General features: G+C 40.4%; 3 protein-coding genes across 3 annotated transcripts; all 3 read right to left on the reverse strand.

Annotated features, from left to right (window-relative positions):
• Window positions 1–2,333: 2,333 nt before the first annotated feature.
• LOC141020774 (uncharacterized) lies at window positions 2,334–3,237 on the reverse strand. The gene is made up of 2 exons (XM_073495717.1): window positions 2,672–3,237; window positions 2,334–2,535 (listed from the first exon to the last, which is right to left on the reverse strand). Exons 1-2 carry the CDS (start codon window positions 3,235–3,237, stop codon window positions 2,334–2,336), a joined length of 768 nt encoding a protein of 255 aa, XP_073351818.1.
• A 9,876-nt stretch (window positions 3,238–13,113) lies between these two features.
• On the reverse strand, window positions 13,114–14,017 carry LOC141020775 (uncharacterized). Its single transcript, XM_073495718.1, has 2 exons — window positions 13,452–14,017; window positions 13,114–13,315 (listed from the first exon to the last, which is right to left on the reverse strand). The coding sequence occupies exons 1-2, from the start codon at window positions 14,015–14,017 to the stop codon at window positions 13,114–13,116; spliced, it is 768 nt and encodes a 255-aa protein (XP_073351819.1).
• A 6,851-nt stretch (window positions 14,018–20,868) lies between these two features.
• Window positions 20,869–21,763, reverse strand: LOC141020777 (uncharacterized). Its single transcript, XM_073495719.1, has 2 exons — window positions 21,207–21,763; window positions 20,869–21,070 (listed from the first exon to the last, which is right to left on the reverse strand). Exons 1-2 carry the CDS (start codon window positions 21,761–21,763, stop codon window positions 20,869–20,871), a joined length of 759 nt encoding a protein of 252 aa, XP_073351820.1.
• Between the last annotated feature and the right edge of the window lie 1,692 nt (window positions 21,764–23,455).

The following is a 23,455-nucleotide window of genomic DNA, read 5'->3' on the forward strand; positions in this document are numbered from 1 at the left end:
TCAAGTTTTGCTCCAGAAATTCTTGTTGAATAACTTATCATTTTGTACAGTACGCACCAACATTTATCACCCTTTTGGCCTTCTTAAAGAGTTCAAGTATAGCATGAATAGCCCATAAACAAGCATTATTCAATTCTATTTCAGCACCTAAAATTAATTTAAATGCAGGGTTTAGACTTCGCCAAAAATAATCAGATTTATATCCCTCAAAATTCAGCACTGGCGGGCGAAAAAGAGTATATGAAGTCACTGTTGATGCGTATAAAATCTTCACACAATAGCAATGTACCATCTCTGTTGAGGAACAACATGCTCGTCAATGGAGACCCGATCATTCACTGGTAGGACAATAGTGAGAGACTAAACCTGGCAATGCATGGAGGGGTTTAGGTGCTCGTAAGTAGGAAGGTGTACGTAGGTGCGATCAATGTCCAAATAATTGCACCGGGGGAGGGGGGGCGAAGGGGGGGGGGGGTCTATGTCACGATATTAGTGATCGTAGTGTAACGACTATGCGTGTCACACCACGAAAAAACAAGTAAGAACTAGAACTATGAGGGGGTAGAATAATTGAAAATAGATGGTGAGTAGCTGGGACATTGTAGGAAGGTGTACGTACATGCGGTCAATGTCCAAATAATGGTACCGCGGGGGGGGGGGGGGGGGGGTCTATGTCACGACATTGGTGACCGTTGTGTAACGATTATGCCTTCTGTTCTATCTGACATGCATTTTCAAATAGAAAATATTGGATTTTGTGCACCAAGGTTTTGGGAGAGGAAGCAAAAGATAGCTAGGTGACATGTGGTTTCTTCAATGGCAGCAAGGAAGCAGCAATCAGACATGCAAGGGCATGTCTCACTTGGCTTGACCCAATAGTTAAAAACTAGTCCATTATTATTTGAAATAGTGTGCACAAAGCAAGGTGCTCGTAAATATACAATGTAAAGTAAAAACCTAGAACTTACATGCACTAACCATTTGGGAAAGAAACCTAACGCTATTAAGACAATGGAACACAGGTTTTTCCATACCGACAAAGGAGCAACAAGCTTAATTAGGCAGTGCTATGTTGGGTGGGAGGGGGAGGCGGGACGTATATGCAAGATGGTGGTCAATGCCCAGATAGTGAAACCGGAGATTTGCGACATGGTTGACTGTTGTATAATGGTTGTGCTTTTTTAGGCCGATATGCAGTTTCAAATCAAAATCAGCAACTTCTGCGCGCCCAAGTTTTGTGGGGAAGAAGAGAAGGATACCAAGCTGGGAAGCTAGGCAACAATGTCACATAGTCCCTCCGTCTCAAAATAAGTGTCTCAACTTTGTACTAACTTTAGTGTGAAGTTGTACTAAGTTTGAGACACTTATTTTGGGACGGATGGAGTAGTTTCTCCAATAAGGCAATAATACCAGTGCCACGAAATGTAAGGTTCATTTTTTTTGTTCAGTATAATGTAGCTCTTTGTTTCTCTAAAATTGCCTCAAGCACAAACAACTAAACGCCATTTAAAAAAAATGGATGCAACTTTTGGGAAAGGTGTATGCCAGTATAGAACATAAGACAAAGCACATGCATGTATAGAAAATACATGCTGCATGTGGGTATGTTCGTAAGTGGTTTGACTCCATAGTAAAAAAAGAAATAAATCAAGGGTGCTCGTATATATGTAATATGAAATCAAAGTCTACAACTTTCGTGCACCAATGATTTGGGAAAGAAACGAAAGGATATTCGGAAACCATGGTTTCTTCCATGCTAGCAAGGGAGCATCAAGCTTCAAATTTGGCATGTCTCCCTCCATGGAGTGGAAACGATATGTGGCTCCCAGTGAGGTGTCGTGCACTGAGAAAATAAAAATGAATACCAAGAACTATAAATAGAGAGAATTAAAGTAAAGTTGAGATGCACATGGAGAATCAGAGGAGGAGGAACCCCAAGGTTGGAGGATGCCGAATGTAGGCGCTCATCTCCAAACAACGGAACGGGGCAGGGGGGAGTGAAGAATCTATGCTGTGACATGAGTGACCGTTATGTAATGGTTGAGCCTTTTGTCTGATATGCGTAGATTAAAAATCGAAAACAAGAAAATTTGTGGGCCAAGATTTTTGGGGATGTGAAGTATACCGAGCTAGACGATGATGCCATCAAATGGTTTCTTTAATTAGTACCAAATTAGTTAAGGGCCGACAAACATTTTCTTCAAATCTCAACCAGTACTTTCTTTCCCTTAAACTCGACATTACGTTACAAAATCTTTTTTGAAATGGTACATTACAAATCGACTGGTAGATCGGTCTAGCATAGACAAGACGCCGATGGATGTGTTTGTGGATCAGGCGACAGCGTTGGTTGGCCTGGGGACGTACTTGCGGAGCCAAACCTCACGTTGTCCGATGGAGATCTTGACGAGCCTCTCGCCGTTGAGCACGAGCTTCACGATCACCTCTGTCTTGAAGATGATCCGGCCATACATGGGCCTGTGGCCTCCCTTCGTCTTCTCCATGAGCACCCTCACCACACAGTCGCCCCACTTCCTGCACCCATGCATGCAAACCATGAGACATGATCCAGTTCCAATCGTCATGGATCATGGATGCAGATCTTAGTAGATCCATGTGTATAAATAAACTTAATCAATAGATCGAGTAGTGTATGTGAGTGCACACTTACTGCCTGAAGTACTCAAAGATCTCCTCATGGTGGAGGGCATTTCCCTTGGAGAAGGTGATGAACATGGAGCCGCAGTCCTCCAGCACGGCCACTGGTTGGGAGGTGTAGGGCCCCATGAGCTCCGACGGGTTGACAATCAGCCCAGTCTCTGACCTCCGGAGCAGGGCATGCAGGCGGTCGTCGAATACGAACTTGCTGGCACCATCTAGGAAGTGGGCGACGCCGCGGACGACGAGGTCCTGGTGGAAGGCGAAGAAGCCCGGCTCGATGTGGACACCGCCTTGCATGCAGAGCGCGGAGATGAGCGGGATGGGCGGGAGGGCGGGCTCCTGGTGGCGGAGGCACACGAGGACGGCGTTGGCCTCTTCTGCGACGATGGCGACGGCGTCGGGCGCCATGGCTGGGACGTGGTGTATGGCGGAGATGGTGCCCTGGTCCAGCCACACCAGCAGTGCCACCGCGTTCTGGGCTTTCGCCGGGCTGCCGCACACGGAAATGAACCGGTCGTACGCCTGCCGTGCGATGCTGTACATGTACAGCACGTCGCGCACCATCATTGCCGCCATGGTTGCTCTGGTTATTTGGTTGCTCTTGCACCCGCCGGCCGGAGAAGAGGCTATGGATGGCTTGCCTGAGAAGCTAGCAAGAGAGGAGTGAGGAAGGGGTGATGGGTGGATGGGGAGTGGACCGATATTTGTATCTGCTCCTGGTCCGGCGACGCGGCTGCGCTCGATCCGGACGGTGGAAGGTTTAATGAGGCTCCAAAAAAGGGCTAGCGGGAAACAACTCTCTTTGAATAAATTGCTCTTCGTTCGTTAGTTGGTTTTACATCCTCTTTTGTTTTCTGTTTGTTTTACATCCTAAAAAGTATAATGTGTGTATCCTGCTAAATTTGCACTCCCTTTTTTCTTGGTACTGGTTAATGTTATACTCACCAATTTTTGATTTTCAAATTTCTTGTTTGTTTACTTTTCTTTTTTTTGGGCGTTAGACTTCGGGTTTTTTTTCCTGTAGTTTTTCTTTGGTTTCTACTTTGTTTCTTTCCTGGTTTTCATCCGTTTTTCTTTTCTTTCAGATTTTTCTTTTTTTTAGTTTTTGTTTCTTTCTTGGTTTTCAACGATCTTTTTTTACTTGTTTCTTTATTTATGGTTTTAACTATTTTCATTCCTTTCACACCTATTTCTTTCGTTTTATTTAAATTTCCTTTTTCTTATGTTCTTATGTTCGTTCGTTTTTTTGGTTTTTCTTTGTTTCTTTCCGTTTCCACTATACATTCTTCAAATATCTCAATCACGTTTTTATAATACACCTCTAACATTTTTTTAATACAAATTGAATGTTTTGAAATACATGTTCCACATTTTTTCTATACGCATTTTCACTTTTTTCCAATTCTTGATTAACATTTTTGAAATACTAGATTAACAGTTTTTGAATACATGATCAAAATGTTTTCTATACACATTTTAACATTTTTAACACGCTTGATTAACATTTTTTTTGGTCGTTAGACTTCGGGTTTTTTCCTGTAGTTTTTCTTTGGTTTCTACTTTGTTTCTTTCATGGTTTTCATCTGTTTTTTTGGTCGACATCCTTGAAATGACCCTAGTTTTTCCAGTGGCTTGTGTGACCAAGTTATGGCACCATGCCAAGTTGCTTTGCTTTTCGAGAAACTTTGTATTTTCTGGAGTTTTCTCGGTTAAAAATTGTCGATAAATGGCGGGTGTCGCAATTTGCATATGTGTAGGAAATCATTCAAACCTAGTGTAAATGACTCCCATGGGCACGCCTACCTGCTTACGAAAGTTTGGGTCAGTCTTGAGATTTCCAAAAATACCATGTTAGACGGAGACTGTTCGGTTAGGCCAGAAGAGTCCGTTTGGGAGTAGCCCATTTCTCAACATTTTTTAAATGGTCTCAGTTTTTTTCATGTCCTTGTATGATCAATTTAAGGTACCATGTCAACTGGTTTGGGGTTTCAACAAGTTTTGCATTTTTTGGAACATGAATTGAGAAAAATTTCATGTTTGTAGATTTTTTTAAGGATTTGAGAAAGTTCATCGATTTTGAAAAAAGTGCATCAATTTTGGCAAAACAAATTCATCTACTTTGAAAATATGCATTCATTTTGAAAAATAATTCATCAATTTTGAGAAAAGGAACATCAATTTTGAAAAAAAAATCATCTATTTTGAAAAAAACGTTCATCACTATTTTTTATGAATTTTAAAAAAATTATCGATTTAGGAAAACGTTCACCAAGTTTGGAAATTTTTTCGCAAATTTTGTTTAAAGCCCATTCTTTCATAGAAAACGAAATTGGAAAAAGTTTGCACATTGCAAGAGAAAAGGGAAAATAATAATGAACAAAAAAGAAAGGAAAACGACAAATAAGAAATTGAGAAGGAAAATAAATCTGGGACAAAACCGTTAAAAGCGAGAAAAAAAAGGGCAAGAAAAAAGAAAGAAGGAAAGAAGTAAAGAAGTAAAGAAGAAAACTGGAAAAAGAAAAGCGTATAGAAGAAAAGAATAAGACATGTAAACACGTGAACTATGGTGGCGAGTTGGTTATGGCGTCGCATTATGAACCAGAGGTTCCTGTCTCGAATCTTGGCACACTTATAATTTTTTGCGATTTAAAGAGATGGATGGGACGGCCCAGTGCGCAAGTGTACGGCCTATACGTATACATCGAATTGATATTTTAAAAAGAAAAACATACAAAACAAAATATGACCATCATGTCCTTTATTATGAAGAGGTATGGGCTAATCTGAGCCGTCCTTGTGTTTAGGGGGGTCTACCGAAGTAGAAGTGAAATCTGTAATACAAAGTCAGCAAATGACAAATACGCATGCAATACATGAAATTTACATCCGATTAACAACTGCACAATTTCAGCTTTGTATTATCAGAGGCCTAGTTTAGCTAGGTTTTGCGGCCTAAGATGCTTGTGGTTTTTGCCCGGTTTCTCCCTGATTAGCTGAGCGTCATTAGATTTTTTGGGTCTAATTTTCCTTATAAGCTGTATATTTTTGCGCCTAGTTTCCTTATAAACTGGACAAATTCTATCCTTCTTAATTATGGAACTTGTGGAAACCCCCACCCTCTCCAAGAGGTTCTTCAAAAAAAGGCCCGTCTGCGACAAAGAAATGGTATGTCACTGATAAGCCTCTAGACTATCAGATTCGACAAGCGCCTAGACAACTAGCTATGAACCGGCAGGGCTCCAAGTCAAGCTTAACAATGTTGGCATTCTTTCACATGTTTGTGCTATAGCAGCAACAATGGTTCAGATACCACAGAAGACGAGAATAAACAGAAGCTGGATAAAAATGGTATACAACAACTTTTATCTGCAGAGGGGGGTTTCTATCTGCGCACGACAGAAGTTTCTTTTTGTGCAACAGAAGTTTCTATTTGCTGGTGTTGTTGTGGACATGCTATCTGAAATGTACACCACGAGGTTATCCAATGTTCATTGAAGTCTACAGTTTATTTTATCCTTGATGAGTGGTTAGTTTAATATGTACAATTTCATGTTGTTGACTGTTTGTTCCTCACCCTCAAATAAGGTTTGGGGGAATCAATTGTTAACATTAAATCTGCGATGGTGTGAGGATGTAATGAATTTGCGATCCTTTTACAGCAGCTAAAATGCATTACAAATCATGGTGCACCGGCTGCGAGTTATTTAAAGCAGGCAAGCATTACTGTAAGAACCTATGTAATGTAAACCAGAGTTATTGATGGACAAAACACATGTGTGGCAGAAGAAGCAACTGAAATCCACGGCAAACTAGAGTTGGTTAGTTATGTTTTGTTTATCAGGTTGTTTGTTTGTTAGCTTCTACTCCCTCCATCCCAAAATGTAAGACGCCTTTTGACACACTATCATAGTATCAAAAAAATGTCTTACATTTTGGGACGGAGGGAGTACTAGTCAGCAGGTTTGATTTCTTAGTCAACTCTATAAGAGAACAACAGAACATTTGAGATTAAGCAAGGAAAATTAAACCCACCTAATCGGCCTTTCAGAGTCTCTCTGGTGAGTGAACACGCCATAGCCCCTTGCCACTCCTATCCAGAAAACTAGCCATATCACATCATGGTTATTTTTGCATGTTCTTAATTATTGTGCACAAGTATAGAACATCAAAATTCGGGAACAGAGCAGGTGATAACTCTACTAAAAACAAAACCAAGGCCACAGCTAATATAATATTTCCATCCTCTATCCCAACTTTTCTGATTTAAAATTTATCAAGTGGTTCAAACAAGCACCAAGACAAGTATTTAGGCTGAATCTCATTTCTATGCATGGTGTGAAGTTCTAATATGGGAGTGAGTCGGGTCTTCTCTTTTCCATGCATCTAGCTTGCGTAGTCAACCCTCAAGAAATTTAGGGTTAGCTAGCTTACATACCAATCCATCCATTCTTCGTCCAGCTTAATTCATCCATTCTACGTACGGCTTACTATATGTAGTTTCACACACGCATATAAATTGATACGACTATATGTAAAGAAACAATGTGGGATCAAACTCACAAATTCAAAGACATGACCAAATGCTGCTAGCCACCTAAACAAACATGTCCTGCTAACAATGGCCACCTCAAATATTTAAGAACATACTGCAACGGCGGATTCGAAACATTTTTTTTAACTTCTCAAACGGAGTATTATCTAATATTCTTGGAAACATGAATAATTTTTGAAATCCCGACGAGTTTCAAAAATTGCGAACAAATTCTAAAAAAATTCTTACATTTTACGGAACACATTATTTTTTAAAATGGAATTTTTTTAAATATACAAATATTTTTCGAAATCAGGAACATTTTTTGAATGTATGTTTTTTTAAAAGGGACCATGTTTTAAACATTCAAAACAATTTTAGAAAATGTGTATTTTTTAAACATGAACATTTCATTTGACGTTCTGAAAATTTGACTAAAATAAGAATATTTTTTGAACTTGGACATTTTTTAAAATACAGTTTTTTCTGAAAATTTTGAATAATTTTGTAAAACATAAACATTTTTGAAAAAGGGGAACATGTTTTATATATAAAGAAATTCAAGGTCCTTTTCCAGCCAGCTCACGTACCAGTCCATCCATATTTCGTCTAGCTTAATCCATCCATCCTTCATCCAGCTTACTACATGTAGTTTCACACACGTATATAAATTGGTACGACTGTATGTAAAGGAACAATGTGTGACTATTTAAAATATTTTTGCTTTGAATTTGTGAACATTTCACTAAAACAAGAATATTTTTTGAATTTGGAACATTCTAAAATGCAAGTTTCTGCTGGAAAATCTCTAACAATTTTTAAAAACACAAACATTTAAAAAATGTTTTTTTTGAATTTTTCTTGGAACAAGAAAAAAAATTATTATTGTGTTTTTTTTCAAATGGGAGCACAATTTTGGAATTCTGATTTTTTTTCGAAAATTTCAACAAAAACTGAAATTATGAACATTTTTTGAAAATTGTGAACTCACGCAAAAGATAGAAAGGAAAATAAACTTGGAAGGGTTAAAAATAAAAAATAAAGAAAGGAAAAATCGTAAGAAATAGAAAAAGTAAAATAGAAACAGAACACTGAAAAAAGACAAATGGCCGGCCCAGTCTTTGGCCCCGTGTGAGAAGTTCCGGCTATTTTCCGCCCTGTGCTGCAAATAGGGTATTCTCAGCTGCGTTGGCAGGAAAATAAGTGAGCTGGCTTCACCGGGCATCAGCGCGCGACCCAAGTATGAAATTCTGGACAAATCCTTTTCCCTTTTCTAGCAGACAATGAAAAAAAATTAGTACCACCTCGGATAGTAAAAAAGAAAATCTTTCGGTGCTGAACGGATGAAAAAAATTCAAAGAAACACATATTGCTTTATTAGTAGGTATATAGAAGAATTACTGCTAGCAGAGTAGGCGCGAATCTCAGGACATGCACCTATAGCACGAATACGTACATATTTTTTCGTTTACAGAGTTGAAAGTTTTGTACCAGTGGGCATAGCAAAATGTATCAATCTCAGGACATGCATTTATAGTACTCCCTCATATCTACAATAAGTGTCGTGGTTTTTGTTTAAACTTAAACTAAAACCATGACACTTATTTTGGATCAGAAGGAGTATTTATCATTAACATCACATGATATGAGTGAAAACTAAGGATTGCATACGAACATCCAGACTAAGTATTCCAAGGGGAATTATGACACACTTTTGAAAGTTTCAAAGCAGTGGTTAGCTCATTACTTATCAAGCAATCATATCAATATAATCAAGCCATTTACTAAGGTCACAAGTTGTTTTCATTAGGTGAAAGAAGGCAGCCATGCATGTTAAAAGAACCTGCGGCGGCGCCATGCCCCAGGTAGCCGTGTCCATGGCCTAGGGCATGCCCCCCTCGTTCCTTCATTCTCTGTTTGGCACTGTAGCTATGTTGTTCGTCTGGGGTGTGCCTCTACTTCGCGCTGCCATTGAAAAAAGATAAAAGGTCATGCAACATTTCTGAACGAGTAATTACTCAATCCACACATAAGCTGAATCCCCTAAGACAATTTGCCAAATACTGAACCTTAATACTAATGATCAAATTAATGGTCAATGTATAGAAATCTCATACATATGCAACTCTGTCTCCTTATTTTATAACCCAACATCTTCGAGCATGACATATGTACCTTGCTTCTTTTGAGTCCTAACAAAATATAAAACTACTAGAGAGCAATAACATAACTTGATAACTCATACCCATGCATGCATCTCTCTCATTTTTTCAGTATTGTGTCTTTATTATTAATACTAATAGCAAAGAAACAAAATCTATTGTCTAACATACCACACATAATAGGGCCGTAAATTAAAAACATAGGGTCAAAAAGATCATAAAAGATATAATTGAGGTATAGGGGATGCCGAGGCATACCGAAGCTTTGTGGTTTTGACCCTCTTGTTTTCCTTCTCCTCAACACCTTATTGCCCCCATTAAACCTGAAAAAACTTAACTTTAAGTTCATAATTTTTGAAATTGCTGACTGCATGAAATTGTTTTCCTTCAACATAATAGTGATATAAGCTTCAAGTTATGGTATACAAATTCATACTAAATAACTTACCATTTTGTACAGTAGATACCAACATTTATCATCCTTCGAGCCTTCTTACAGAGTTCAAGTATGGCATGTATAGCCCATAAACAAGCACACTTCAATTCTATTTCAGCAACCAATATTAATATAAATAGATGGTTTAGACTTCGTGAAAAAAGTTAGACTTAGACCTCCCAAAAATCAGCACCGACGGGCGAAAAAGAGTATACCAAGTCACCATCGATTGGTATAAATTTTTCACTTGATACTGATGTATCATCTCTGCTGACGAACAGCGTGCCCATCAATGGAGACCCAATCATTCATTGGTAGGATAGTAGTTATAGGCGCTAAACCTGTCAATGGAGGGGTTTAGGTGCCCATAAGTAAAAGGTGATTTTATAGTCGTGATACGTGGCTGCAGATGAGGTGTCACACACCCAGAAAAGACAAGTAAGAACTTGAACCATGAGAGGAATAGAATAAGAGAAAACAGATGGTGAGGAGGTGGGACATTGTAGGAAGGTCTACGTTGTTAGAGATACGACAGGAAATAGAGAGTGAAGAAGATCAAATCAACACAGAGGGGCACAAGATTTTAACGTGGAAACCCCCTCCAATGAGAAGGGAGAAAACCACGGGTGCCAACCAGTGAAACATAACTATATACGGAGAGGTTACAAATGCCGGGGATTACGATGATCTTATCCCGCGCGGTGGCTTACAAAGTATATATATAGTAGTGGCCAACCTAGGTCGATACTGATCCATACCCCCACGCGGCCCAAGCCTCCCAGCGACATGCCTCTGCTCCACTCCGTCAGAAATTAACCGCCATATGAATTTGGATCACAACATACCATATGTAGGCGCGGTCAATGTCCAAATGGCACCGGGGAATCTATGTCACGACATGGGTGGCCGTTGTGTAACAATTATGCCTTCTCTTCTATCTGATATGCAGTTTCAAATAGAAATATTAAATTTTGCACACTAAAGTTTTCGGAGAGGAAGGAAAAGATATCTAGGTGACATGTAGTTTCTTCCGTGGCGGCAAGGAAGCAACAATCACACATGCAAGTACAGAAAACATACGATGCAAGTTGGGCATGGCTCACGTGGCTTGACCCAATAGCAAAAAACTATTCCATTATTATTTTAAGTAGTGTGCACAAAGCGGGGTGCTCATAAATATGTAATGTGAAGCAAAAACCTAGAACTTACGTGCACTAACCATTTGGGAAAGAAACTGAGGGATATTAAGACAATGGCACACAGTTCCTTCCATACAGACAAAAGAGCAATAAGCATAATGAGGCAATGCTATGTTGGATTTTTTTGGGGGGGGGGGGGTATGCAAGACGGCGGTCAATGTACAGATAATGGAACCCAGGATCTACGACATGGTTGACTGTTGTATAATGGTTGTATTTTTTTTTTCAATTTGGGGCTGATACGCAGTTTCAAATAAAAATCAGAAACTTTTGCGAGCCAAGGTTTTGTGGGAGGAAGCGAAGGATACCAAGCTGGAAAGCTAGGCAGTGATCTCACATGGTTAATCCAATAAGACAATAATACCACCAAATGTAAGGAGCAGCAATCTTTTTGTTCAGCATCATGCAACTCTTTATTTCTTTTAAATTGCCTCAAGCACAAACAACTAAACCACATTGTAAAAACAAATTGGGCAAAACTTTTGGGAAGATGTGTATGCGAGTATAGAACATAAGACAAAGCACATGCAAGTATAGAAATAAGACAATGCTTGTGGGGTATTGTCCTTATGTGGCTTGATCTAACAATCAAAAATAAGAAGTAAAATCAAGGGTGCTAGTATATATGCACTATGAAATAAAAAACTACAACTTTCCGTGCACCAACGATTTGGAAAGAAATGAAAGTATATTCAACCAATGTCAGTGGTTTCTTCCATGCCAGCAATGGAGCATCAAGCTTATTATTAGGCATGTCTCCCCATGGAGTGGAAATGGTACGTGGCTCCCAATGAGGTGTCACGCGCCGAGAAAAGGAAAGAAATAACAATAAATATATAGACAGATGATTAAAATAAAGTTGAAATGGACGGGGAGAATCGGAGGAGGGGGGCACGGTTGGGGATAACGAATGTAGGTGCTCATCTCCAAATAACTGAATGGGACCGGAGGTGGAAGGATCTGCGTTGCGATATGGGTGACCGTTATGTAGCAGTTTTTAGTTTGGTCTCACATGTGTAGTTAAAAAATCGAGACAAAGATGGGCGACTTACAGATATAGTAGGCATGCCTTATTAGTGGACAACATATTTCCACATGAGACAAGGGGCAATGTAATAAAGGTGCTACCTCATCCCCAAGAAAAATCTAGGGTTTCCCTCTTTCCCGCTGGAGGCGCCGTCGGTCCGCCTCGTCTCCTGTGGCCTTAGGGCCATGGCGGCACGGTTGATCTCGGCCCTTGCCGGCGAGAGGGCTCTGTTTTCAGTTGTTCCTTCATGTTTTGTTAGGGTTTGTGTCCTGCTCAGGATGACGAGACGGCGTCAGCTCCCTGAAGATGGAATAAGGTTCTCCCCACCTAGCCCCCGTCCCAATGGTGTGTCTAGCATCGTCGGTGGGCCTGTGGAGATGTGTCTCCGGCGGGTCTGTCCTTGGTGGATTTGCTCGGATCTGGTTCTAGTTCATCTACGTTCATGTGTTTTCAGGTTGGATCCTTCCGATCTACGCTACTCTTCATTGGCGGTGGTTGTTGTTCGGCCGTGCTGGTCCTATGGGGCCTTAGCATGACGACTTCCCGACTGTCCACTACAATAAGTTGTGCCCGGCTCTGGCGAGGGAGGGGCAATGACGATGGAGCGCCTTCGGCTTGCTTCAGTGCTTGTAGTCGTCGCTAGGTGGTCTACGAATTTGGATGTAATTTTTATTATTTCTGATGTTTGTTGTACTGCCATGATTGAAAATGAATAGATTAAAAGTTTTCTCACAAAGAAAAACACAAAACAAAGAACATTTTTGCGCCAAGATTTTGGGAGCCAATGCGAAGTATACCGACTTAGACAATGATCTCAAGCAATCCTTTCTAGCTTTCCCCCCTTAATTTCAATACAAAATCCATTTTGAAATGGTACCTTACAAATCGATAGGCAGATCTGCCTAGCTAGAGTAAATTGCACAAAACCACCACAATTATGCAAAAGTCTTCAAACTACATGTTTTGTGGTGGTTTTTTCCTGAAGAATTGATAACTTTGACTCAATGTGGCGGTTTTTTGCAATTCACTCGGCTAGCTAGCATAGAGCATAGAGCATAGACAAGCATAGACAAGACGCCGATGGATGGGTTTGTGGATCAGGCGACAGCGTTGGTTGGCCTGGGGACGTACTTGCGGAGCCAAATCTCACGTTGTCCGATGGAGATCTTGACGAGCCTCTCGCCGTTGAGCACGAGCTTCACGATCACCTCTGTCTTGAAGATGATCCGGCCATACATGGGCCTGTGGCCTCCCTTCGTCTTCTCCATGAGCACCCTCACTACACAGTCGCCCCACTTCCTGCACCCATGCATGCAAACCATGAGACATGATCCAGTTCCAATCATCATGGATCATGGATGCAGATCTTAGTAGATCCATGTGTATAAATAAACTTAATCAATAGATCGAGTAGTGTATGTGAGTGCACACTTACTGCCTGAAGTACTCAAAGATCTCCTCGTGGTGGAGGGCATTTCCCTTGGAGAAGGTGATGAACATGGAGCGGCAGTCCTCCGGCACGACCACTGGTTGGGAGGTGTAGGGCGCCATGAGCTCCGGCGGGTTGACAATCAGCCCAGTCTCGGACCTCCGGAGCAGGGCGTGCAGGCGGTCGTCGAATACGAACTTGCCGGCACCATCTAGGAAGTGGGCGACGCCGTGGACGACGAGGTCCTGGTGGAAGGCGAAGAAGCCCGGCTCGATGTGGACACCGCCTTGCATGCAGAGCGCGGAGATGAGCGGGATGGGCGGGAGGGCGGGCTCCTGGTGGCGGAGGCACAAGAGGACGACGTTGGCCTCTTCTGCGACGATGGCGACGGCGTCGGGCGCCATGGCTGGGACGTGGTGTATGGCGGAGATGGTGCCCTGGTCCAGCCACACCAGCAGTGCCACCGCGTTCTGGGCTTTCTCCGGGCTGCCGCACACGGAAATGAACCGGTCGTACGCCTGCCGTGCGATGCTGTACATGTACAGCACGTCGCGCACCGTCATTGCCGCCATGGCTGCTCTGGTTATTTGGTTGCTCTTGCACCCGCCGGCCGGAGAAGAGGCTATGGATGGCTCGCCTGAGAAGCTAGCAAGAGAGGAGTGAGGAAGGGGTGATGGGTGGATGGGGAGTGGACCGATATTTGTATCTTCTCCTGGTCCGGCGACGCGGCTGCGCTCGATCCGGCCGGTGGAAGGTTTAATGAGGTGCCAAAAAAGGGCTAGCGGGAAACAACTCTCTTTGAATAAATTGCTCTTCGTCCGTTAGTTGGTTTTACATCCTCTTTTGTTTTCAGTTCGTTTTACATCCTAAAAAGTATACATGTGTGTATCCTGCTAAATTTGCACTCCCTTTTTTCTTGGTACTGGTTAATGTTATACTCACCAATTTTTGATTTTCATATTTCTTGTTTGTTTTCTTTTCTTTTTTCTTTTGGTCGTTAGACTTCGGGTTTTTTTAATGTAGTTTTTCTTTGGTTTCTACTTTGTTTCTTTCATGGTTTTCATCTGTTTTTCTTTTCTTTCAGATTTTCCTTTTTTTGGTTTTTGTTTCTTTCTTGGTTTTCAACGATCTTTTTTTATTTGTTTCTTTATTTATGGTTTTAACTATTTTCATTCCTTTTGCACCTATTTCTTTGGTTTTATTTTTCATTTCCTTTTTCTTATGTTCTTATGTTCTTTTGTTTTTTTGGTTTTTCTTTGTTTCTTTCCGTTTCCACTATACATTCTTCAAATATCTCAATCACATTTTTATAATACACCTCTAACATTTTTTTTAAATACAAACTGAATGTTTTGAAATACATGTTCCACATTTTTTCTATACACATTTTTACTTTTTTCCAATTCTTGATTAACATTTTTGAAATACTAGATTAACAGTTTTTGAATACATGATCAAAATGTTTTCTATACACATTTTAACATTTTTAACACGCTTGATTAACCATTTTTAAATATGAGATTAACATTTTTAATACATGATCAACATTTTTTCTATACACATTTAACATTTCTCAAATACTTGTTTAACAAAAAATTTCAAATGCTTGATTAAAATTTTCTGAATACATGATCAAACTTTTTCATACACATTGTACAACTGAGGTAACCCCCCGCGATGGTAAGGTCCATCGGTTGGACAAATTACTCTTGATGCAGGTGATGCACCGGTCAAGACGTACTTTGGACACATCCTCGCATCGCAAGGACTCATTGTGGTTGTCTTCCAGAGCATCGTTTAATGTCATAAGATCCCGAGCACAAATATAAAGTGACGACAGTAAGACCACATACCCTGCCTGTTTTTAATACTAGTGTTTGCACCGAAAAGGTTGTTAAAGGTCCGGTTGATTAACCTAGAATTTAATTTTTTAGCAATAACTTGTCAGGTCCTTTGTCGTAGTGCACATCCTTTCATGGGTTCGATAACTCAGGGTCATTTCTTAGGGAAAAAGCACGGAAACCTTCTGCTACCCAAACCGGATCTCAAAGGGCATCAATGACATACATTTCTCTGTTTTGAGTTTTGTCTCTACTCCTAATGGAGCAGTTGGTAGTCTCGCTTACAGGTTTTTTTTCGTCCCACCTCCCATGGTTTTTTTGGTACCTCCTCCCACCTTCGCTGGTTTTTTTCGTCCCCTCCCCCCACTTCATCGGTTTATTTTCACGTCACCCTCTCACACAACGAAAAAAATCTGAACAGATCTGAACTTTCCATAGTGGCGCAAGTTATTTAGTAATGTAGAATCAATCACGAACAATCTCTAAAGATCAAATCTAAATTAATTAACCTTACCTTAAATCACTCAATCACATTAATTAGAAAACAAATAATTTATTTTTAGAAAAATCGCTCAATAACATTAACCTTACCTTAACTCACGGATGGTAATCAATCTCCAAACAAAGGGAACAATACATGGAGGGAGCAGTAAATAAACTCCCTTTCTTATGACCAAGTTATGTCACCATGCCAAGTTGCTTTGCTTTTCGACAAACTTTGTATTTTGTGGAGTTTTCTCGGTTAAAAATTGTCGATAAATGGCGGGTGTCGCAATTTGCATATGTGTAGGAAATCATTCAAACCTAGTGTAAATGACTCCCATGGGCACGCCTACCTGCTTACGAAAGTTTGGGCCAGTCTTGAGATTTCCAAAAATACCATGTTAGACGGAGACTGTTCGGTTAGGCCAGAAGAGTCCGTTTGGGAGTAGCCCATTTCTCAACATTTTTTAAATGGTCTCAGTTTTTTTCATGTCCTTGTATGATCAATTTAAGGTACCATGTCAACTGGTTTGGGGTTTCAACAAGTTTTGCATTTTTTGGAACATGAATTGAGAAAAATTTCATGTTTGTAGATTTTTTTTAAGGATTTGAGAAAGTTCATCGATTTTGGAAAAAGTGCATCAATTTTGGCAAAACAAATTCATCTACTTTGAAAATATGCATTCATTTTGAAAAATAATTCTTCAATTTTGAGAAAAGGAACATCAATTTTGAAAAAAAAACATCTATTTTGAAAAAACGTTCATCAATATTTTTTATGAATTTTAAAAAAATTATCGATTTAGGAAAACGTTCACCAAGTTTGGAAATTTTTTCGCAAATTTGGTTTAAAGCCCATTCTTTCATAGAAAACGAAATTGGAAAAAGTTTGCACATTGCAAGAGAAAAGGGAAAATAATAATGAACAAAAAAGAAAGGAAAACGACAAATAAGAAATTGAGAAGGAAAATAAATCTGGGACAAAACCGTTAAAAGCGAGAAAAAAAAGGGCAAGAAAAAAGAAAGAAGGAAAGAAGTAAAGAAGTAAAGAAGAAAAATGGAAAAAGAAAAGCGTATAGAAGAAAAGAATAAGACATGTAAACACGTGAACTGATGGTGGCGAGTTGGTTATGGCGTCGCATTATGAACCAGAAGTTCCTGTCTTGAATCTTGGCACACTTATAATTTTTTGCGATTTAAAGAGATGGATGGGACGGCCCAGTGCGCAAGTGTACGGCCTATACGTATACATCGAATTGATATTTTAAAAAGAAAAACATACAAAACAAAATATGACCATCATGTCCTTTATTATGAAGAGGTATGGGCTAATCTGAGCCGTCCTTGTGTTTAGGGGGGTCTACCGAAGTAGAAGTGAAATCTGTAATACAAAGTCAGCAAGTGACAAATACGCATGCAATACATGAAATTTACATCCGATTAACAACTGCACAATTTCAGCTTTGTATTATCAGAGGCCTAGTTTAGCTAGGTTTTGCGGCCTAAGATGCTTGTGGTTTTTGCCCGGTTTCTCCCTGATTAGCTGAGCGTCATTAGATTTTTTGGGTCTAATTTTCCTTATAAGCTGTATATTTTTGCGCCTAGTTTCCTTATAAACTGGACAAATTCTATCCTTCTTAATTATGGAACTTGTGGAAACCCCCACCCTCTCCAAGAGGTTCTTCAAAAAAAGGCCCGTCTGCGACAAAGAAATGGTATGTCACTGATAAGCCTCTAGACTATCAGATTCGACAAGCACCTAGACAACTAGCTATGAACCGGCAGGGCTCCAAGTCAAGCTTAACAATGTTGGCATTCTTTCACATGTTTGTGCTATAGCAGCAACAATGGTTCAGATACCACAGAAGACGAGAATAAACAGAAGCTGGATAAAAATGGTATACAACAACTTTTATCTGCAGAGGGGGGTTTCTATCTGCGCACGACAGAAGTTTCTTTTTGTGCAACAGAAGTTTCTATTTGCTGGTGTTGTTGTGGACATGCTATCTGAAATGTACACCACGAGGTTATCCAATGTTCATTGAAGTCTACAGTTTATTTTATCCTTGATGAGTTGTTAGTTTAATATGTACAATTTCATATTGTTGACTGTTTGTTCCTCACCCTCAAATAAGGTTTGGGGGAATCAATTGTTAACATCAAATCTGCGATGGTGTGAGGATGTAATGAATTTGCGATCCTTTTACAGCATCTAAAATGCATTACAAATCATGGTGCACCGGCTGCGAGTTATTTAAAGCAGGCAAGCATTACTGTAAGAACCTATGTAATGTAAACCAGAGTTATTGATGGACAAAACACATGTGTGGCAGAAGAAGCAACTGAAATCCACGGCAAACTAGAGTTGGTTAGTTATGTTTTGTTTATCAGGTTGTTTGTTTGTGAGGATTTGATGGTAAAAAAGGTCGCCAATGTCACTTGATATGTATGAGAATATTAATATTGAACTCTTAAAGTTAATGTGGCCCCGTTGCAATGCACGGGCATTCATCTAGTTATCTAAGGTATCACACATAATATGGTCATAAATTTAAAACATAGGGTCAAGAAGATCATAAAAGAAATAATTGTGGAATATGAGATGCCGAGGCATATATACCCAAGCTTTGTGGTTTTGGCCCACTTGTTTTCCTTTTCCTCAAGACCTTATTGCCCCCTTAAACCTTAAAAAACATTAACTTCATTTTTTCCTAAATTGCTGACTGCATGAAGTTGTTTGTCCTTCAACATAATTGTGATATAAGCTTCAAGTTTTGCTCCAGAAATTCTTGTTGAATAACTTATCATTTTGTACAGTACGCACCAACATTTATCACCCTTTTGGCCTTCTTAAAGAGTTCAAGTATAGCATGAATAGCCCATAAACAAGCATTATTCAATTCTATTTCAGCACCTAAAATTAATTTAAATGCAGGGTTTAGACTTCGCCAAAAATAATCAGATTTATATCCCTCAAAATTCAGCACTGGCGGGCGAAAAAGAGTATATGAAGTCACTGTTGATGCGTATAAAATCTTCACACAATAGCAATGTACCATCTCTGTTGAGGAACAACATGCTCGTCAATGGAGACCCGATCATTCACTGGTAGGACAATAGTGAGAGACTAAACCTGGCAATGCATGGAGGGGTTTAGGTGCTCGTAAGTAGGAAGGTGTACGTAGGTGCAATCAATGTCCAAATAATTGCACCGGGGGAGGGGGGGCGAAGGGGGGGGTCTATGTCACGATATTAGTGATCGTAGTGTAACGACTATGCGTGTCACACACCACGAAAAAACAAGTAAGAACTAGAACTATGAGGGGGTAGAATAATTGAAAATAGATGGTGAGTAGCTGGGACATTGTAGGAAGGTGTACGTACATGCGGTCAATGTCCAAATAATGGTACCGCGGGGGGGGGGGGGGGGGGGGTCTATGTCACGACATTGGTGACCGTTGTGTAACGATTATGCCTTCTGTTCTATCTGACATGCATTTTCAAATAGAAAATATTGGATTTTGTGCACCAAGGTTTTGGGAGAGGAAGCAAAAGATAGCTAGGTGACATGTGGTTTCTTCAATGGCAGCAAGGAAGCAGCAATCAGACATGCAAGGGCATGTCTCACTTGGCTTGACCCAATAGTTAAAAACTAGTCCATTATTATTTGAAATAGTGTGCACAAAGCAAGGTGCTCGTAAATATACAATGTAAAGTAAAAACCTAGAACTTACATGCACTAACCATTTGGGAAAGAAACCTAACGCTATTAAGACAATGGAACACAGGTTTTTCCATACCGACAAAGGAGCAACAAGCTTAATTAGGCAGTGCTATGTTGGGTGGGAGGGGGAGGCGGGACGTATATGCAAGATGGTGGTCAATGCCCAGATAGTGAAACCAGAGATTTGCGACATGGTTGACTGTTGTATAATGGTTGTGCTTTTTTAGGCCGATATGCAGTTTCAAATCAAAATCAGCAACTTCTGCGCGCCCAAGTTTTGTGGGGAAGAAGAGAAGGATACCAAGCTGGGAAGCTAGGCAACAATGTCACATAGTCCCTCCGTCTCAAAATAAGTGTCTCAACTTTGTACTAACTTTAGTGTGAAGTTGTACTAAGTTTGAGACACTTATTTTGGGACGGATGGAGTAGTTTCTCCAATAAGGCAATAATACCAGTGCCACGAAATGTAAGGTTCATTTTTTTTGTTCAGTATAATGTAGCTCTTTGTTTCTCTAAAATTGCCTCAAGCACAAACAACTAAACGCCATTTAAAAAAAATGGATGCAACTTTTGGGAAAGGTGTATGCCAGTATAGAACATAAGACAAAGCACATGCAGGTATAGAAAATACATGCTGCATGTGGGTATGTTCGTAAGTGGTTTGACTCCATAGTAAAAAAAGAAATAAATCAAGGGTGCTCGTATATATGTAATATGAAATCAAAGTCTACAACTTTCGTGCACCAATGATTTGGGAAAGAAACGAAAGGATATTCGGAAACCATGGTTTCTTCCATGCTAGCAAGGGAGCATCAAGCTTCAAATTTGGCCTGTCTCCCTCCATGGAGTGGAAACGATATGTGGCTCCCAGTGAGGTGTCGTGCATTGAGAAAATAAAAATGAATACCAAGAACTATAAATAGAGAGAATTAAAGTAAAGTTGAGATGCACATGGAGAATCAGAGGAGGAGGAACCCCAAGGTTGGAGGATGCCGAATGTAGGCGCTCATCTCCAAACAACGGAACGGGGCAGGGGGGAGTGAAGAATCTATGCTGTGACATGAGTGACCGTTATGTAGTGGTTGAGCCTTTTGTCTGATATGCGTAGATTAAAAATCGAAAACAAGAAAATTTGTGGGCCAAGATTTTTGGGGATGTGAAGTATACCGAGCTAGGCGATGATGCCATCAAATGGTTTCTTTAATTAGTACCAAATTAGTTAAGGGCCGACAAACATTTTCTTCAAATCTCAACCAGTACTTTCTTTCCCTTAAACTCGACATTACGTTACAAAATCTTTTTTGAAATGGTACATTACAAATCGACTGGTAGATCGGTCTAGCATAGACAAGACGCCGATGGATGTGTTTGTGGATCAGGCGACAGCGTTGGTTGGCCTGGGGACGTACTTGCGGAGCCAAACCTCACGTTGTCCGATGGAGATCTTGACGAGCCTCTCGCCGTTGAGCACGAGCTTCACGATCACCTCTGTCTTGAAGATGATCCGGCCATACATGGGCCTGTGGCCTCCCTTCGTCTTCTCCATGAGCACCCTCACCACACAGTCGCCCCACTTCCTGCACCCATGCATGCAAACCATGAGACATGATCCAGTTCCAATCGTCATGGATCATGGATGCAGATCTTAGTAGATCCATGTGTATAAATAAACTTAATCAATAGATCGAGTAGTGTATGTGAGTGCACACTTACTGCCTGAAGTACTCAAAGATCTCCTCATGGTGGAGGGCATTTCCCTTGGAGAAGGTGATGAACATGGAGCCGCAGTCCTCCAGCACGGCCACTGGTTGGGAGGTGTAGGGCCCCATGAGCTCCGACGGGTTGACAATCAGCCCAGTCTCTGACCTCCGGAGCAGGGCATGCAGGCGGTCGTCGAATACGAACTTGCTGGCACCATCTAGGAAGTGGGCGACGCCGCGGACGACGAGGTCCTGGTGGAAGGCGAAGAAGCCCGGCTCGATGTGGACACCGCCTTGCATGCAGAGCGCGGAGATGAGCGGGAGGGCGGGCTCCTGGTGGCGGAGGCACACGAGGACGGCGTTGGCCTCTTCTGCGACGATGGCGACGGCGTCGGGCGCCATGGCTGGGACGTGGTGTATGGCGGAGATGGTGCCCTGGTCCAGCCACACCAGCAGTGCCACCGCGTTCTGGGCTTTCGCCGGGCTGCCGCACACGGAAATGAACCGGTCGTACGCCTGCCGTGCGATGCTGTACATGTACAGCACGTCGCGCACCATCATTGCCGCCATGGTTGCTCTGGTTATTTGGTTGCTCTTGCACCCGCCGGCCGGAGAAGAGGCTATGGATGGCTTGCCTGAGAAGCTAGCAAGAGAGGAGTGAGGAAGGGGTGATGGGTGGATGGGGAGTGGACCGATATTTGTATCTGCTCCTGGTCCGGCGACGCGGCTGCGCTCGATCCGGACGGTGGAAGGTTTAATGAGGCTCCAAAAAAGGGCTAGCGGGAAACAACTCTCTTTGAATAAATTGCTCTTCGTTCGTTAGTTGGTTTTACATCCTCTTTTGTTTTCTGTTTGTTTTACATCCTAAAAAGTATAATGTGTGTATCCTGCTAAATTTGCACTCCCTTTTTTCTTGGTACTGGTTAATGTTATACTCACCAATTTTTGATTTTCAAATTTCTTGTTTGTTTACTTTTCTTTTTTTTGGGCGTTAGACTTCGGGTTTTTTTTCCTGTAGTTTTTCTTTGGTTTCTACTTTGTTTCTTTCCTGGTTTTCATCCGTTTTTCTTTTCTTTCAGATTTTTCTTTTTTTTAGTTTTTGTTTCTTTCTTGGTTTTCAACGATCTTTTTTTACTTGTTTCTTTATTTATGGTTTTAACTATTTTCATTCCTTTCACACCTATTTCTTTCGTTTTATTTAAATTTCCTTTTTCTTATGTTCTTATGTTCGTTCGTTTTTTTGGTTTTTCTTTGTTTCTTTCCGTTTCCACTATACATTCTTCAAATATCTCAATCACGTTTTTATAATACACCTCTAACATTTTTTAATACAAATTGAATGTTTTGAAATACATGTTCCACATTTTTTCTATACGCATTTTCACTTTTTTCCAATTCTTGATTAACATTTTTGAAATACTAGATTAACAGTTTTTGAATACATGATCAAAATGTTTTCTATACACATTTTAACATTTTTAACACGCTTGATTAACATTTTTTAAATATGAGATTAACATTTTCAATACATGATCAACATTTTTTCTATACACATTTAACATTTCTCAAATACTTGTTTAACAAAAAATTTCAAATGCTTGATTAATTTTTTTGAATACATGATAAAACTTTTTCATACACATTGTATAACTGAGGTAACCCCCCGTGACGGTAAGGGCCATCGGTTGGACAAATTACTCTTGATACAGGTGATGCACCGGTCAAGATGTACTTTGGAGACATCCTCGCATCGCAAGGACTCATAGTGGTTGTCTTCCAGAGCACCGTTTAATGTCATAAGATCCCGAGCACAAATATAAAGTGACGAGAGTAACGCCACATACGCATGCCTGTTTTTAATACTAGTGTTTGCACCCAAAAGGTTGTTAAAGGTCCGGTTGATAACCTAGAATTTAATTTTTTTAGCAATAACTTGTCAGGGCCTTTGTCGTAGTGCACATCCTTTCATGGGTTCGATAACTCATGGTCATTTCTTAGGGAAAAAGCACGGAAACCTTCTGCTACCCAAACCGGATCTCAAAGGGCATCAATGACATACATTTCTCTCTTTTGAGTTTTATTATCTAAGGTATCACACATAATATGGTCATAAATTTAAAACATAGGATCAAGAAGATCATAAAAGAAATAATTGTGGAATATGAGATGCCGAGGCATATATACCCAAGCTTTGTGGTTTTGGCCCACTTGTTTTCCTTTTCCTCAACACCTTATTGCCCCCTTAAACCTTAAAAAACTTTA

This window comes from Aegilops tauschii, chromosome 3 (genome assembly GCF_002575655.3).
Source record: "Aegilops tauschii subsp. strangulata cultivar AL8/78 chromosome 3, Aet v6.0, whole genome shotgun sequence".
Lineage (NCBI taxonomy): Eukaryota > Viridiplantae > Streptophyta > Magnoliopsida > Poales > Poaceae > Aegilops > Aegilops tauschii.